Genomic DNA, 17,122 nt, shown 5'->3' with positions numbered 1-17,122 from the left:
TATTTTTCATCTTGCGAAACAGAAATATTTACCTTTCAAATCTAGGAATAATATTTGTTCTAAACCATTTGAACTAGTTCACATTGATACATGGGGACCATTCTCTACATCCACAGTTGATGATCATATATATTTTCTGACAATTGTAGATGATCATAGTCGAGCTACTTGGATATATTTGATGAAAAATAAATCTGATGTATTGCATATTTTTCCCGGGTTTATAGCCATGGTAGAAACTCAATACAAACTTAAAGTTCAAGCATATAGATCTGATAATGCTCATGAATTGAAATTTACGGATTTATTTCTTGAGAAAGGCATTGTTGCATATCATCTTGTCCTGAAACACCTCAACAAAACTCGGTAGTAGAGAGAAAGCATCAGCATATCTTGAATGTAGCTAGATCTCTTTTGTTTCAATCAAATATTCCTCTAGAGTTTTGGGGTGATTGTGTGTTAATGGCTGTCTTTCTTATCAATAGACTTCCCACTCCTGTCCTAGAAAACAAGTCACCGTATGAGAAATTAACTAACAAAACCCCTGACTATCATTCTTTGAAAAGCTTTGGGTGTTTATGTTATTGTTCCACTTCTCCTAAGGGTAGACATAAGTTCGAACCACGGTCTAGAGCTTGCATTTTCTTAGGATATCCCACTGGGTTTAAAGGGTATAAGCTGTTAGATATAGAGACACATGTCGTTTCTGTCTCGAGACATGTTCTTTTTCATGAGGATATTTTCCCTTTGGCATCGTCTAACATCAAAGACATGACCAAAGATTTCTTTACTCATTTTCATTCACCTGCAACCGCTGATGTTGTTCCCTCTGGAACAACATCGTCTGATGTACATCCAAATCCTGATGTATCATCTTCCGAGACTGTAGTTCCTTTCGAATCAAAGTCTCACAGACCAAAGAAACCCCCTAAACACTTGCAGGACTTTCATTGCTATAATACGACTTCCAATATTCCATTTCCTATGTTGAACTATATTTCTTATTCATTAATATCTGAGCCTTTCTGTGCCTTCATTAATACTATCACCAAAGACTTCATACCACAAACATATTCAGAAGCAAAGGTGATGCGCCCTTGAATAGCGCACCGGGCAAAACAGACATGCATGGCTTGATCATGGAAAGCAGTAATGATATATGTTCATTGTTTGACTCATATCTTCCAACAAACGAGTTCTATTCGCATGAAATCACTTGGAGAATGTTCTCAACTCAATTACGGAGCTTCTTGAAGAAGAATCAGATCAAACGGAGTTCATATGTGATAGTTATGCTATTTACAAATCAGGTGATCTTCAGTTCTCGCGAATTCAGACCACCCGAGAAGCTCGAAATGGCTAACCTTCTTTCTGATGAACCAACGGTCAATTCAATCATGACAAAGGTTATTATTCATGTTCTAAATGTTCAAGAAAGCATTGGGCTTGATGGTTTTCAAAAAGATTCAAAAACGAGCTTGTTTGGGCCAAATGGAGAAACCGATAAAATATTGGCCAAGGGAAAAGATGGATTTCGACCAGCCCTCAAAGGGACATGTCTTGGCCCATATCAGGAGTATATTCTTCACCTTTCAAAGTCCTGGTCGTGGCTATATGAAGAGATAGTCCAAGTTTCAGTCAAAGACTTTATTTAGTCAAGTCTTTGTTTCTATTTCCAATGTCTTGTTTTTAGCACATTTTTCTTTGGATCCCTACAACTTGTAATCCTATAAATAAGGCCTTAGAGCCACGAAATTAAACAGATTGTTTTTCCCTTTTTATGAGTTTCTCTCATTGTTCTTTGTTTAGAACACTTCTTAGTTTCTTGGTGAGGTTATCTCCAAGTTTCGATCCTTCTTTTGTTGGACCGGTGCGTCACATCCGGCAACGATCGAAGTCTGGTAGTATCTTTGGGCTATTCCGCAACCCTTAGTGTCACCCCTCGATCCATCAGTTCTCAATCCTCTCGGACCTGAGTTCATATCAACCTTACCGAAAGAGTGATCCATATTTTGGTCGTATCAAGTGGTATCAGAGCCACTCAACCGGTACTATCTATCCATCTTTTTCATCTTCCATTTCTAAACACTTCTTCTTCATCTTTCTATCTCAAATCTGGGCCACTACCTTACCTATCGCCATTCTTCTATAAAAAAAAAGAGAAAAGAAAAGAAAAAAAAATAATCTATCAAAAAAAAAAAGAGAAAAGAAAAAAAAAAGTTTGATTTATTTGGCTAGGTGGTGGAAGAGAAATCCTGCTGGCTGAGGAGAAATCCAGCCTTGGAGTGGTTAATACGGATTTCAAAATCAATTCTCTTATCTTTCTATCTTGTGTTTCATCTCTTGCTTGCTTGGAGAAACCCATTGAGTTACTTGATTTGTTCTCTTAGAACTTTGAGAGGAGACTCTTGAGTGACCACTAAAATCTTAGAGAAACACTTGTGTGGGTGAGATCAAACACTTGAGAGTGTGAGGATTATTTTTATCTGTTAACCTTTTGTGTTGAGAATTTTCAGGTTAAGATGTTTGAAGCTGATCAAAGAAGGCTTTTCAGTCAGTTTGAAGTCCGGGAGTTTTGTGACAACCTTGTGGAGGGTATGGTGAAAGCCCTCAAGGATGTCAGCAAGATCCAAAAGAAGAGCACAACCACATGTGCATCTGTAGCTAAGCCATCCTTATTCATCAATGAAAAATCCAAAGGTAAATCTGAAAACAACCTTGAAGATCAAAAAGATTTTTCAGATTCTTTACCAATTTTTGATGAGTATGATGAAGAGATGATTGAAAGTTTGATCATTTGTGAGGATGAATGTGATCTTCCATCTCCAAAATCTGATTTTATGTTTGATGATGAAGAGACTAATGGACTAACCTGTTTTGAACCGGAGCATCCGAGTAGTTTTGTTCTATTTTCACAGGATTTTAAGGAAGAACCATTCGACTACTCACATCAAGGACTGCTTCTTGGCACCAGGAGACCCATGGACGATGATCTAGGTCCCATATTCGATGAGGAAGACGAACCTGGTCCAACCTTTGAAGCGGAAGCACCAAGCGTAACATCCAACATCATGGAGAACCAACTTTGCTTTGATCCCGGCACAGCTCCTACACCTTTGTTCAAAGAGCACTGTAAGGAACTTTGTATCATTAGTTCTGTGTCTGATCTGTTTGATAAAGTCAGTTCCAATGACATAAAACTTTCTGGTCTTGATCATCTTGAAAAGTCATTTGAGCTTGATTTGCAACAACTAGTTTTCTGCTCTAGAAAATCGTTTGATTCATTTGTCTTCAAAGAAAATAGCTTTAGTCTGAGATCTTATGGACATGAACTGATCACTGGAATTTTGTTTGCATCCTCATATGCTTTGGAAGATTTTATGGTTAGCACATTGCTGGAACAGAATTCACATAAAGCTGAAACCGATTTTTGTGGTGATTCTGTTTTGAAACCTGTCCATTCTTATTCTGAATCTGATCAAGTTAGGCACGTTTTGGAAATGTTCTATGGTAGTTCATGCTTTGAAAACATTCTGATTTACAACACCTTCTTTGATAAACATGCTGAGCTTTGGATAAGAAATTCTCAATTTGAACTTAATCTTTTGTGTTCTAAATCTGAGAAACTTGCGCATGATTTGAATTTGTTCTTTAGGAACTGTGCTATCACGTGCCCTGACACCATTCTGGTGTACAAGACTTACTTTGATAGGCTTCATGGTGATCTGAAACGTGTGCTACATGTTCTAGGGAAAGAAACTTTGGTTTATGATCTGAACAAATACTTGTCTTGTACATATGATCCTGGTATTTTAATGTTTGTTTTGAGTGTCCAGGATAAACAGGATCAGTCTCCAAGAGGTGTCAGGAACAGAAGCAGAGATCGTGCTTATCAGTTTAAGACTTGGAGATGCATGTACTCGAGGAAACCAACTTCAAAACTCCAAGGAAGTTTCTTTCCAAAATTTTCCTTCACTAAATTTTACATGATTTTTAAATTCTTTTTGTCTGATTCATTTCCTTTTGATACAGGTAAAATGGATTTGAGGTCAAATCCTTTTCAAGAGGGAGGGAATGATGCGCCTCGGATCATAGACCCGGGCCAGGATGATGCGACCATGGCTGAGCCAGATGATTCTTCAACAAAGGACAAACCAGGATGGATTAATGGTGAGGATACTGATCTAAAACCAGCTGATGAGACTGAGGACGAGCTGGAACCAGCTGAAGAGAGTATGCTTGAGCTGAAACCAGCTGAAGTGATAGTAGATGAGCTGGATGAGCTGAGTGAGCTAAGTGATACTAGCTTGGAGCTGAATGAGCTAAGTGACACTGAAGATGGAGCTGGTTTAGTTGCTGGGCGAAATGAGCCTTTTTCAGCCCAAAGAAAAATTCATAACAAATTCAATTTGGGTCGGTTTTACACCAAATTCGACTAGGCCTTTCCTCAGTCCATTTCAAGCCCATTCTCATCAAGAATGCCAAGAGGGAGTCAGCAAGGAAGTCTTGGTCGTGCATGGGAAAAAGAATTCAACAAAAATCATTAATTTCGGTCTTTAGTCAAAGTCTTCATTTCTAGTTTCTATGTCTTGTTTTTAGCACATTCTTCTTTGGATTTCTACAACTTGTAATCCTATATATAGGGCCTAAGAACCACGAAATAAGATAAGCTTTTTCCCCTTTTATTTGAGTTTATCTCTTTGTTCTTTGTAGAACACTTCTTTGTTTCTTGGTGAGGTTATCTCCGAGTAAACAGCCTCTAATTCGTTGGACCTGTGCGTCATATCAGGCAACGTTTAGAAATCCTTCTTTTGGTGGACTTGTGAGTCATATCAAGCACCAACTGAAGTCTGGTAGTATCATTGGGCCATCCGCAACCCATTGTGTCACCATTCAATCCATCAGTTCTCCCTTTTGGCGAGTTCATATCCCTTAAGTCCGATTGAGTGATCCTTCCCTAATTTAGGGCGTATCAAAAGGGTCATAAGGTTTGGATTGATTCGATGGGAGTGGAGATTGAAGCTATGACAAGAACAGAGACATGGAGCATTACTACTCTACCTCCGGATAAGAAAGCAATTGGTTCTAAATTGGTGAATACAATCAAATACAATGATGATGGTACGATTGAGAGACCTAAGTCAAGACTAGTCGCAAAAGGGTATACTCAACAGGAAGGGTTAGACTATGAAGAAACCTTCTCCCCTGTTGCCAAACATACCTCAGTTCGCATGCTTTTGCTTCTAGCGGATAAGATGAACTGGTCAGTCCATCAATTAGACATTTCAAATGCTTTCTTGATTGGTGATCTTACTGACGAGATATACATGAAGATTCCACCGGGTTATGAAGAGATAACAGGAGAAGTTCTTCCCAAGAATGCAGTATGTAAGCTACATAAGTTAATACATGGGTTGAAACAGGCTTCGAGACAATGTTTTCTCAAGCTCTCTTCTACTTTAACTGGAATGGGATTCTCTAAATCACATTCAGATCATACTTTGTTCATGCGATACAAGGATGGTGTTATAATGGGAGTTTTGGTTTATGTGGATGATATACTAGTCGTTAGCAATGATGATAGTATGATCAAGAAGTTCATTGGAGGGTTACAATCTCATTTCAAGCTGAGAGATCTTGGTCCAGCTAAATATTTTCTTGGTCTAGAGATAGCGAGATCATCTAAAGGGATATCAGTGTGTCAAAGGAAGTACATTTTGGAGTTATTGTCTACAACTGGACTTCTTGGATGCAAACCTTCTACTACACCAATGGATCCGAGTATCAAGTTCTCTCTTGAAGAAGGTGTTCCATTATCAGACTCTTCTTCTTATAGAAAGTTGATTGGGAAGTTGATGTATCTACATACAACAAGACCTGACATCTCTAATGCGGTAAACACTTTGTGCCAATTCTCTCATGCTCCTACAGATATTCATCTCAACGCAGCATATAAGGTTTTGAGGTATCTAAAGGGCACGATTGGCCAAGGACTGTTCTATCCAGCTGATAAAAAATTTGATCTCCGTGGGTTTTCGGATTCTGATTGGGCAGCATGTAAAGATACAAGAAGACAGTAAGTGGTAGGCCTGGACAAAATAACCGGCACCGAAGAACCGAACCGAAATATCCGAAACCGGAACCGGACCAATACCTTCAAATATCCGAGCGGTTCCTATATTTTTATATCCGAAATAACAGAACCGAACCGGAACCGAACCGAAAACCGAACGGGTACCCGAATATATAAAAATATTAATTATATATACATATAACATCACTAAATATATATTTTTAATTTAAAATTCTATTAAAAGTATTTGAAAATAGTTGTGGATAACTAAATTATTATAAAGTATCCAAATTATCCGAATGTATCCGAAACTATCCGGATAGTTTTATCTGAATATCCAAAGTAATCCGAAATATCCAAACTTTTTATCTAAATCATCCTAATTATTTGATATTTTACCTTAAGTAACCAATATTTTATCCAAATTATCCGAACTACCCGAACTATCCGAACCCGAACCGGATCCAAATGAGAACCGAACTTTTTCCGGATATTTTCCGGTTCCTACATTTACTATCCGAACCGAACCGAACCCGAAACTATCCGAACCGAACCGAACAGAAAATAGGTCAAGTACTAAATGGATACTCTAGCCCCTATCCGAACTACCTGAAACCCGAAATACCCGAACCGAACCGAACCGATACCCGAAATGCCCAGGCTTATTAAGTGGTATCTGCATGTTCATAGGTGATTCCTTACTGTCTTGGAGATCCAAGAAGCAAGACACGGTGTCTTGTAGTACTGCTGAAGCAGAGTTTCGAGCTATGGCGCTAGCAACGAAGGAGATGATCTGGTTAGCTCTTTTTTTTTGAAACACTTTTTTTTTGAAACACATCTGGTTAGCTCGTTTACTTCTTGAGTTTCGAGTTTCATTTCAACCTCCAGCTTATCTCTATTGTGATAACACTTCGGCTTTACACACTGCTAACAATTCTGTGTTCCATGAGAGAACTAAGTGGATTGAGTTGGATTGTTACAAAACTAGAGAGGCTACTGAATGTGGGTTTCTCAAAACCATGTTTGTCAAGACTGGGAATCAGCTATCTGATACATTGACAAAGGCGTTGCACCCTGCACCGTTCTGAGACCTCATTAGCAAGATGGGAATGACTAACATCTTCATATCTCCATCTTGAGGGGTCTTTTAGTGTAGTTGGTTAAAGGATCTGGAATGTCTGGTTTATTATCAACTTAATTATGATGTAAACCAGTTGGTTATTCTTGGTTTAGTTGGTTACATTTGTATATAAACTGATTGTAACAAATTTTATCCTTTAATGAGAAATCTGAATTTACATCAAGAACACTAAAAGACTTGGTTGTTGTTCAAATCGATCTGTCGGCTTTGTGATTTTGTACTTGATAAGAAGACAAAATTTGATGGCGTAAAACATGAAACGAAAGGGTTAAGGGTCGGATCCGGTTTTTTTTTATCTTGGGTCAGATTAAGTTTTATAATTTTGATTTGGCCCCAATAATTTTTAAATAGATCTGATTACACACCGTAAGGTGAAAATCGACATAATTGTAATAAGTTGGTGTCGTTATTGATACATTTCAGTATTATTTATGATTTTAGACATATTACCCTATAGTCTGTGAAGGTAGAAAACTTTTTTCCTATATACTGTATATATATATATAATTTTAACCGGTTCAAATACGCTTCTGATATTAGTAAACCGGCGTTAGAATTTTATAATACTACCACGGATTTAATTATTTGTTTACTCCACATGTAAAATAGAGTTTTAACTTCAAATTCTAAAAAAGGAGATTTTGTTTATCATAAGACTTGTCATTTGTCACATGATGCTATTAGAAAGATTCATGAAAAGTACGAAATAACAAAGGAAAAGATAGGGAACTCCAGTTGATAAATAAATATTGTTAATATAAACATGATAAACAACTGCTTTCTACATAGTGCTTCCTCACGTTGAGACAAGCAAATAACGAAAATGTTGGGCCAAAAACCTTAAGCGACACTGACATTTTTTTATCTTAAATTAGATTCTGATCCGTCCTTTTTTTTTAAGGACGGGTACATTTTTTGTTTTACATTTTTTTAGCTCTTTTCAATTGGTAATTTAAATATAGATCTAATAGCATAAAGCATAATAAATAATATTTTAAATAATGATAAAAATAAAAAAATAATAGTTGGACCATACTTCTATCAATGGGTGAAGCTGCAATAGATAATATTCTCGCGCAATAGATAATAGCTATTATCGCGCAATAGATAATATTCTCGCGCAATAGATAATAGACATATTATCTATATTATGCAATAGTTGGACCATACTTCTATTAAACGGAGCTATTCTCGCGCTCCAGCGTCCAGCCGATCAGAACAGTCCACGTCAATGAACGAAAAAAGCAAGCACACGGCCTAGATGCGTCCACGTCTTCATCATCGTCACAAAAATCTCAGAACCAGTAAAAATCGATTTTTTAATTAATCAAGCTCGAAGAAATTGTCCACATCCCATGGAGTTGCATCGAAATCTCCACTCAAATGGAACGAGAACTCTTCCGGTTCGTCATCTTCTCTCCGGTTCGGAACAGGTTTATGGATTTCGATTTCGTCCACAAACAACGGCGCCGGAGGAAACTCAGAATCCCAGAAATACTCTCCGGCGAGAGACAACTCCGGCAACGAGTACGGATCCGGGAACAAACCCGCCACGTCAGGCTTCACCTCCGCCGTCTCCAACTCCGTTTCCTCTTTGACGTTGAACCGAAGAACAGACGTCGGAGAACAGAGGCTCTGGCTCCCCGAATCACACCCGGAAACCGTTTTCAGATCGATAACCGGCGTTTCCCCCGGCGAAGGAGGAGTCAGAAAATTAGTCAGAGCGCTGTGACCCTTGAGACGAATCGCGGCTCGATCGTACGCAACGGCGGCTTCCTCCGCCGTGGCGAAAGTCCCTAACCAAATCCGAGTACGGCTCGCGGAGTCCCTTATCTCCGCCGCGAAGGATCCCCACCGCCTCTGCCTCACGCCTCTGTACTTTATGGGATTCGCTGACACGTCAGCCTTAGCCTTTCTCTCGCCGCCGCAGCCTTTCTTCTCCGCCTTGCATCTAGCTTTTCTCGGGGGTTTGGTTTCGCCGAATCTAATCTCCTCCACGTACCGTTTCACTCTCGGAGTCGGACAAGCCTTGTCGTTTTCTTCTTCGTCGCTTGATGATGAGTCAGTGGCGAAAGGGTCGGTGAAAGAGATTCGGACCACTCTCGGAGAGCCGTTGGATGGTTTAGCTGGCACCGGTTTGACCGTACAGTGTTCCGTGAACTTTACTCTTCTTGATCCTCTCTCCATCTCTCTCTCTCTCTGTAATAATCACCAAAAGAGAGAGAAACTAAAGATGATTTTTTTTTTTAACTGTGATGAATCGTAGAGAGAAAGAAAAGAGATGAGTCAAAATGTTAAAGAAGGAAGACTCACCGTTTCTTTGGAACATTGTTTACTTAAATATATAACTCATGACATTTATTATTTCCATATTCTCCTTTTACTTTTATGGCCATTTTTATTTAATGTGATTTTTGGGAATATTTACTGTTTTTTTTAAATTGTGTCTTTTTGTTTAACTGTAGAGAGAAATTAATGCGGTATTCAAACCGGTTAAGCAGTATTCTTTTATTTTTTGTTCAAACCGGTTTAGCAGTATTCATAATAGAGGAAGTTACTCTTTTTTACTCATGAACTAAATCTAAACTCACTAAAATAAAATTAAAAATCATTACAATTATACTGAATTTTTGTAGTATTATGGTTTATAAACCGAAAGAGATGTTAAACCGGAAAATTACATCGGTCTTTGTATTAGGGAAATTAACGCGGTTCGTGACCCATTGGGGACTCCAAAACGGCTTTCCGCATCTCAGATTGAGACGTTATATCTCTGACACGTGTTAGTTACCGTATCGAGAGTGGAGCTTTTGTCCTACCTTCATAACTTGGTCTCCAAGCCATTTTAAGTCTTCCACGCCAATAACTCATGCGCCAGTGTGTGGGACCTTCTCGTGTGAGATTGGTCACGAGGATGTCACTCACCAATAAATTTTAATGCTAATGACTAATGAATGTTCGAATGGAGGAGTGGGACAAGTGCAGTTCTACCGCACATGCATTCTTCCGCAGTACATTCATCATTCACCATTTTCTGTTTGTAAAAGCAGTTCAAGCGGAAGATCCGCATGCAGTTCAATATTTTTTGTTTTTTTGTGGAAAAAGCAGGAGATCTGCAGATCTCATCCGCCAACATTTGGTAGTGTTGATCTGCTTTTTTTTTGTTTGTCAATAAATAACTTTGTTACAACACATAACTTTAAAAATATATTTATCTACTTTTATGAATACAATATTTTTATTTTATTTTATTTACAACTTTAACAATACAAAATTATTATTCTCTACTTATTATTTTTTGTCATATAATATTTAACTTTTATAAATAAGAAAATAAAAGAAGTATAAGTATCTTATAAAACATTTACAGGCATTTCGGCCGATCCTATAACATCTAAGATATTTGTTTAGATATCTAAGTGTCATTTTTATTGTTTTTAATATATGATCTATAGTTTTGAACTGATTTTGTCATTCATAAGTTACAATAAATTATTTGATATGGTTTTCTCCTGCATGATCTGCTTGATCTGCACTTGTCCTGCTTGATCTGCTTGATCTGTTTGATCTGTCCTGCTTAAACTACTTTTACCATTCGAACCCTGAGTATATTGATGTGTTTAAAAAGAGAGTAATGGTAGTAGTCTCGTGTCAATTTGAAAAGTCATTTTAAAATTGTTTGAACCAATGATCTTTCGCTTGGAGGGCAAGTCACTGCCACCCTCTAATATTTACTAATGTCTCTTGTCGGAAACGGGAAAAAAAGTAAACTACATTAGATTTTCCTTTAAGTTTAGAATTTTTAAATGAGCTTTGACTAGAATTGGTCGGGGAAAACAGAATCAGTAGAAAAAGAAGGTTCATAATCTAATTGATAAAATTACAAATTAAATTAACTTAATTACTAAACAATAGTAATATTCTACTACTTACATTACATGCGATTTCAAATTCTTTTGTCTGTTTTATAGTTGGTGTTCGTCTTGTACTCCTGGCAAAGATCAATACAATATAACACAGCCAAATGATATAATATGGAACAATAAATTGCATGGCGTTCGTTAGGACTCGTGTCTTGAAATCTCATTTTGTGTGCTTTTTCTGCATATACAGAGGAAGGAGAAAACTTTATTAATTATTCCATCATCCTCTGTCACGAGCCCGTCATTTACATAAGTAATATGGTATACCACTTTCATTTCAACATCTGCAGGCAGCAGCAGCACACACGCATATGTCCCTGACACGTTGATATCAATATCATTATTATTAGCAACGAAGCTATATACCCCCAAGACATAGACCATATGCTAAATAAAAGCTAAGTCGTTATTCAAACAGAGTCTTGATGGATTCAGTCTAACACCATAGTGAAGTAGCAGAACAATTTCTTATAAAATCGATTAATTCCCAGGCAAGTATGTAGCTGCAAACCGGGGCTTCTAGCTCTAGTGGTAAAAGGTTTACAGCTGTGAGTACTGCCACCTGGGTTCGAATCTCGACCACTGGGGAATTAACATTTCGGCATCGCCAGGGACAAGGGACCGACACGTGGCAACACGTGACTAGTCTGGATCATTTCTGTGAGGCCAGGATACCTCTGTATAATTCAAAAAAAAAAGTATGTAGCTACAACTACAACGAAACGGTCCTTAATTAGCTCCCAAACACTCTGTTTTAACACTTTTTGGGGGATGATTGATAATAGTCTCATAGAGATCATATAATACAAAGGAAGGCTCAACGTAGGGCCAGCCAATACGGCCCCGCATGAGGGGTAAGAGCCCAATACCATATTTACCATTGTTTTACACAAATACCCTTAAAATATCAATTAATGCACAAAATAAACCCAAAAGCCTTATTTTTAATAGGGGTTATTGGTTGTTGTATTTTAATGGATTTGAAAATCCGAATTAAATCTAGTGTTATTGGTTCTATGATTTTAAAATTTGTATTAAAATCATGTGATATTCGTTTAATGATTCATAAATTTTATATCAAATCAATTGTTATTCAATCCTATGGATTTACTAAATATATTTAATTTTATAATAAATTTGAATGAATTCGTTTGGATTTTTTTAGTTAAAAATAGGTTTACTCAGACGTGAGGGAGAACCTCAGCATTTGCATATTTTGTTTTTATAAATCAAACAAAATATATAAACCAATATTAGGTTTCGTTTCACGCATTCAGAGTTTGCTCCCTCCTCTCGTCGACGCCGTCCAAAAATCTCCGCCGTATCATCGCCGCAAATTTCCGTTAAGGTATTATAACTTTCGTCTCCTTATCTCTCCTCTTCTTTCAGTTTTTTCTTTTTGTTCTCTGCTTTTGGAAAACAGAAAGCTTCGAACTTTGTTCTGTCTCAGTCTCCCAGTGATTTTAACAGAAAGTTTCGAACTTTGTTCTGTATCAGTCTTTTCAGTGATATCTCTCGATTCAGAGTTCACAAGGAATGGAGTATATAAACCCTGAAGGTCTTCGATTAGATGGTCGCCGATTCAATGAGGTATCTTTCCATCTCTGTTCCTTGTCTTTTGTTAACAGCCCTTCACAAGTCAATATCTCTTATGCTTTGATTCTTTTGTAATAGATGAGGCAAATCGTAGCTGAAGTTGGAGTGGTTTCCAAGGCTGACGGGTAAGCACAATCCTCATCTCTGTTCTAACTTGGCACTTACTTGAATATAAAAACTCCAACTTTCTGTTTTTCTTGTTGTTCTTGTCTCAGCTCTGCTGTTTTCGAGATGGGTAATACCAAAGTTATTGCAGCTGTTTATGGCCCTAGAGAGGTATTCATTCTCCATGATTGATTGATGATTGCCCTTTTATTTTATCAGTCTGTGAATTAAGATTATGTGTCTTTGCTCTCTTAGATTCAAAACAAGAGCCAACAAAAGAATGGTCATGCGTTGGTATGTGTATATGTTTTTGATCTTTGTTGTGTATATTCTTCCTCTTAGCATAAAAGCTTTATGAATTTTAAATGCTTGTAGCTTCTTCTTCTCTGTAATTTTGGTAGGTGCTTTGTGAGTATAGTATGGCTCATTTTAGTACCGGTGATCGCAGAAGACAGAAGAACGACAGGTTTACACACTTACTACATATCTAAAACACTCCAACTTGTTGTTGCAATTAACCATAAAACTTGAATTGTGTGTGTTATGTATGGCCAGGCGATCAACAGAGCTATCTCTTGTCATCCGTCAGACAATGGAAGCGTGCATATTAACGGAACTATTACCTCATTCTCAGGTTTACCTCTATATATATATATTTCATGGTATGAATCTGTAGCCAATCCTATTGAGTCCTGATGGATTGTTTCTTTTGTGCAGATTGACATTTTCCTTCAGGTCCTACAAGCTGATGGAGGTAGCTGTGAAACCTTCTTTGTTTCTTCAATCTCTGGATCTGTTTCATTTATGTTATGTTGTGGTAATCAGGAACAAGATCAGCTTGTATCAATGCTGCCACTCTAGCTCTTGCAGACGCTGGAATTCCAATGCGTGATCTCGCTGTTTCCTGCAGTGCTGGATACTTAAACAGCACTCCACTTCTTGATCTTAACTATGTCGAAGATAGCGCTGGAGGAGCTGATGTTACTGTCGGCATTCTACCTAAACTAGACAAAGTGACACTCCTTCAGGTTTCATCTCTCTATACCATCACACTTCTCTTACATCCGCAATCAAATTTGATTTGCTGACGGTTTATGTATCGGTTCAAAATGTGTAGATGGATGCAAAGTTACCGATGGAAACATTTGAAACGGTCTTTGCGTTGGCTTCCGAAGGCTGCAAGGCGATTGCAGAGAGAGTACGCGAGGTAAACAAATGGTGTTCTGAATCTTTTAAGCAGCATTAAAGAGCATTCTTTGTTTTCTAAATCTTTGGTTCTGCTTTTTATTTTATTTTGAAGGTACTTCAAGAAAACACCAAACAGCTAGAGTATCGCCGAGCTGCATAAACTTCGGAGCTTGCTAGCTAAGATTAAAACGATTATGTACCAAGATTTTTGTCAATTGAGTTGGTTAACTTTTGCTGCTAGTAATGCAAACTCAAAGTTAGTATGTTTTGGTTAATATGTGAATCTGAAAGCTAAGACTGAACACCTAAGGTTTCATCTATTCATACACTAGCCATTGCCAAGAGAAAAAAACATAGGCTTTTTGTTTGTCACTACTACATCAAGTCTGGTCTGAGAAATCACCAGCTTATAAACAACCCTACTGAGAAATGAGAGAACAAACATGCAATTAAACTAGAAACAGCGATGACTCTGCTTTTCCAATGTTGCAGTACAAAAAAACTGCAGAGACCTTTGCAATGGAATAAGCATAATATTCTTTAAGGACGAGATTCTAAAAGAATCAGAATCCTTTGCTCTGTAGTTCAAGTTGATCAAAGCAGAAGCTGGATTTAACAGCAGTTAACATAAGCTTGCCGGTCCATTCTTCTCCGGGCTTCAAAGTGATTGGTCTCTCTAGTGCTGCACCGTCCACACAAAGCATGCTTTTGTACTCCTCGTCCCCAAAATCCGTCATGGTTTTCGATTTCTTCTCCCATGGATTCCATACCACTGCAACATCATCACCATCATAACTAATGAAACCCATATTTAAAGAAAAAAGCTAGTAATCAACTGTCTGATTCTTTACCTGTATCTGGAAGTCCTTCCTTTCCGATAACATATGTTCTTTTCCGTTCATGGTCAAGAACTGCTACCACTTTGGGAGATCTAAGGTAAGTCCTGTCCATCTGAAACCAAAAGAGAAACATTCTGTTGTGAGTTATAACCGAAAAGATACTTGTTCTTAGCTATCAATGTTTTGCATGATCATCTTTACCTCAGATTCAAAGGTTATAGCGTCTCCTTGTTCAGTCAAAAGCTCCCTTTTGCTGAGGTTGTCCAAGTAGTCCAGTGTCTCCAACCCTTCAACCCTCACTTCACTGTTAAGCCCCCCCAAAAAAAAGACTAATGATTTCACCAAAAGACAGAATCTTTTTGTTGATGATGTCTTTTGTAACGAGTAGAACTCTACCTTATATCTGAGACAGAGAGGTAAGTGTGATAAGCGAATGAGAAGCTAAAGGGCTTGCCATTGATGTTTCTAACACGAGAAATCAATGTTAAGTCTCCATCTATGGCAAGTGAAACCCGAAGACGGAACTCAAAACTGCAAATGGAAACACACACACACACATAGAGAGTAATCAGAATCTGTAAAGAGAAAGAACATTAAAAAGCCAAATGATGATTCTTTCTTACCTGTGAGGCCATTGCTTCAAGTCCTCTTCTGATGATTTGAGAAGAAGATCAACAAATGATTTTCCAAAGGACTCGTTTGAGTGAAGAGGAGGTGGGTTCTCATCGATAACCCAGATTTTGTTCCTTGCAAACCCATGTTGATCCAGTGATCCACAATCTCCAAACTTCAATCACACACACAAACAAAGTCATTTACAATGTTCAATCATACAATGAGAAATATAGGAAGTTACCTGAGGATAACAAATCTGGATCCCTCCACGCATTGATTTTGGGTGTTTGAAGATAGCCTAACACAATTTTACATTTGTTAAAAATAAGATCTTTATGCTTCTTTATTTGATGGGTTTTGGTCTACAATTACATTACATACCTTGTTGCTAGTGAAAAGGAGCTCTTCGCCTTGGTCATTTCTCCACGAAATCACTTGTCCTCCATGTAAGCTAATCTGCAAAATCAAACCCACAACACATTGATCTTAAAAATCTCGACTTTGAGAGAGAGAGAGAGACAAAAGGAAGAGGTTGAAGAAGGAAAAAGTTGAAACCTTGGCAGAAGCTCCGTGTGGGTTACGGAGAAGGACTTGGTCAATGCCATTCCAATCTTTGGTAATCTCGGTAGCTGCTTTATCATCCCACACTGCTGCGTAATGACCCATTTCTTCTGCTCACTCTCTCGCTCAGAAAGTTTCAACCTTTTACTTGCTCTAAATTTGAAAATCTCAAGAATTTTCCGACAAGTTGTGTCTGAATCCACAGCCCAAATAAAAGAGCAAGACGACAAAAGAGCTTTTTTCTTTCACAGAAAACTCATGACCACGAGGTCCCACGACTGTGATTAGATCTGGAAATCTACTGTTTTGCTCTCATTAAGTACTTTCCACTCAAAGCAAAATTAAAAATTTAAAAAAAAAGGATAGAGCGAAGAAGGCAACAACACTTGGCGATAGAATGAGCAAAACACCCATCTTAGATTTGTATTAGTAATTATCACCAGATTCACCACCATTGGTTAATATCATCTTTTTATATTATAATAATTTGGGATAATGTAAATAAATTTTCAGGGTTTAGCTTTATATGGTATAAAGCAAAAAAATAAAAGTTTGAGGAAAGTGATGAAATCCAATAAAAGAAAAAAAAACGCCAAGAACAGATTAAGGAAACACTTTGATGAACTTGAGAGTTAATAGAAGATAAGTAAGAGAAGAGGAGAGAGAGATCTATGACGGGGTTTATAGAAATCTTCAGGAGGAGGAGGCTACGTGCATTGCTTCACATAGACATGTCGGAAACAGAAATGAACTTTCCTCAATACATAGAAGAACGTTTTTTATAATCTTATCTATTAAAAGAGAAGTACCATTTTTATCTACTATTTAGAAGTCTATTAGGACCATTTCATTAATCACATAATATGACATAATAATTAATAGGAATATTAATAATAAATTAATTTTAACTATAGATTTGAATTTTATTTTCAGTTATAACAAAATCTGTTGAGAAAAATCTAACAAAATCCTACTAAATTTTTAAATAATTTTTATTTAATATTTGTTTAATTAATTTCGTAATTAAATAATATAATGCTTTCATTTAAATAAATTATCATCTACCACTAAAACGGGTTCA

The 17,122-nt window shown here is 37.3% G+C and overlaps 4 protein-coding genes across 7 annotated transcripts; 2 read left to right on the top strand and 2 right to left on the bottom strand.

Moving 5' to 3' along the window:
• The first annotated feature begins 1,181 nt into the window (after nucleotides 1–1,181).
• Nucleotides 1,182–4,685, top strand: LOC125588656. Of its 3 annotated transcripts, none has more exons than XM_048760262.1 (2): nucleotides 1,182–3,132; nucleotides 3,656–4,685. In XM_048760262.1, coding segments are annotated over exons 1-2 (612 nt in total). In that variant the 5' UTR covers nucleotides 1,182–2,522; the 3' UTR covers nucleotides 3,658–4,685. The 3 variants fall into 3 exon arrangements, with proteins under 3 accessions (XP_048616219.1, XP_048616220.1, XP_048616218.1); XM_048760263.1 differs by having other exon boundaries at nucleotides 1,186–3,132; nucleotides 3,837–4,685; XM_048760261.1 differs by having other exon boundaries at nucleotides 2,101–3,132.
• A 3,509-nt stretch (nucleotides 4,686–8,194) lies between these two features.
• On the bottom strand, nucleotides 8,195–9,708 carry LOC125588655 (ethylene-responsive transcription factor CRF6-like). Its single transcript, XM_048760260.1, has one exon. The coding sequence runs from the start codon at nucleotides 9,399–9,401 to the stop codon at nucleotides 8,538–8,540; it is 864 nt and encodes a 287-aa protein (XP_048616217.1). The 5' UTR covers nucleotides 9,402–9,708; the 3' UTR covers nucleotides 8,195–8,537.
• A 2,623-nt stretch (nucleotides 9,709–12,331) lies between these two features.
• On the top strand, nucleotides 12,332–14,401 carry LOC106402471 (exosome complex component RRP41 homolog). 2 transcript variants are annotated; one of them, XM_048760259.1, is made up of 11 exons: nucleotides 12,332–12,485; nucleotides 12,635–12,727; nucleotides 12,812–12,858; nucleotides 12,949–13,009; nucleotides 13,094–13,132; nucleotides 13,240–13,304; nucleotides 13,394–13,472; nucleotides 13,556–13,592; nucleotides 13,664–13,866; nucleotides 13,956–14,045; nucleotides 14,139–14,401. In XM_048760259.1, exons 2-11 carry the CDS (start codon nucleotides 12,674–12,676, stop codon nucleotides 14,184–14,186), a joined length of 723 nt encoding a protein of 240 aa, XP_048616216.1. In that variant the 5' UTR covers nucleotides 12,332–12,485; nucleotides 12,635–12,673; the 3' UTR covers nucleotides 14,187–14,401. The 2 variants fall into 2 exon arrangements, with proteins under 2 accessions (XP_048616216.1, XP_013698672.1); XM_013843218.3 differs by having other exon boundaries at nucleotides 12,416–12,485; nucleotides 12,662–12,727.
• On the bottom strand, nucleotides 14,325–16,802 carry LOC106402470 (putative glucose-6-phosphate 1-epimerase). Its single transcript, XM_013843216.3, has 8 exons — nucleotides 16,036–16,802; nucleotides 15,862–15,936; nucleotides 15,722–15,778; nucleotides 15,489–15,652; nucleotides 15,262–15,396; nucleotides 15,067–15,169; nucleotides 14,878–14,977; nucleotides 14,325–14,798 (listed from the first exon to the last, which is right to left on the bottom strand). Exons 1-8 carry the CDS (start codon nucleotides 16,144–16,146, stop codon nucleotides 14,590–14,592), a joined length of 954 nt encoding a protein of 317 aa, XP_013698670.2. The 5' UTR covers nucleotides 16,147–16,802; the 3' UTR covers nucleotides 14,325–14,589.
• Nucleotides 16,803–17,122: the final 320 nt, after the last annotated feature.

This window comes from Brassica napus, chromosome C6, assembly GCF_020379485.1.
Source record: "Brassica napus cultivar Da-Ae chromosome C6, Da-Ae, whole genome shotgun sequence".
NCBI classification, from domain to species: domain Eukaryota; kingdom Viridiplantae; phylum Streptophyta; class Magnoliopsida; order Brassicales; family Brassicaceae; genus Brassica; species Brassica napus.
Note: the sequence above shows the minus strand (reverse complement) of the source record. Positions and strands in the feature narration are given on the sequence as shown.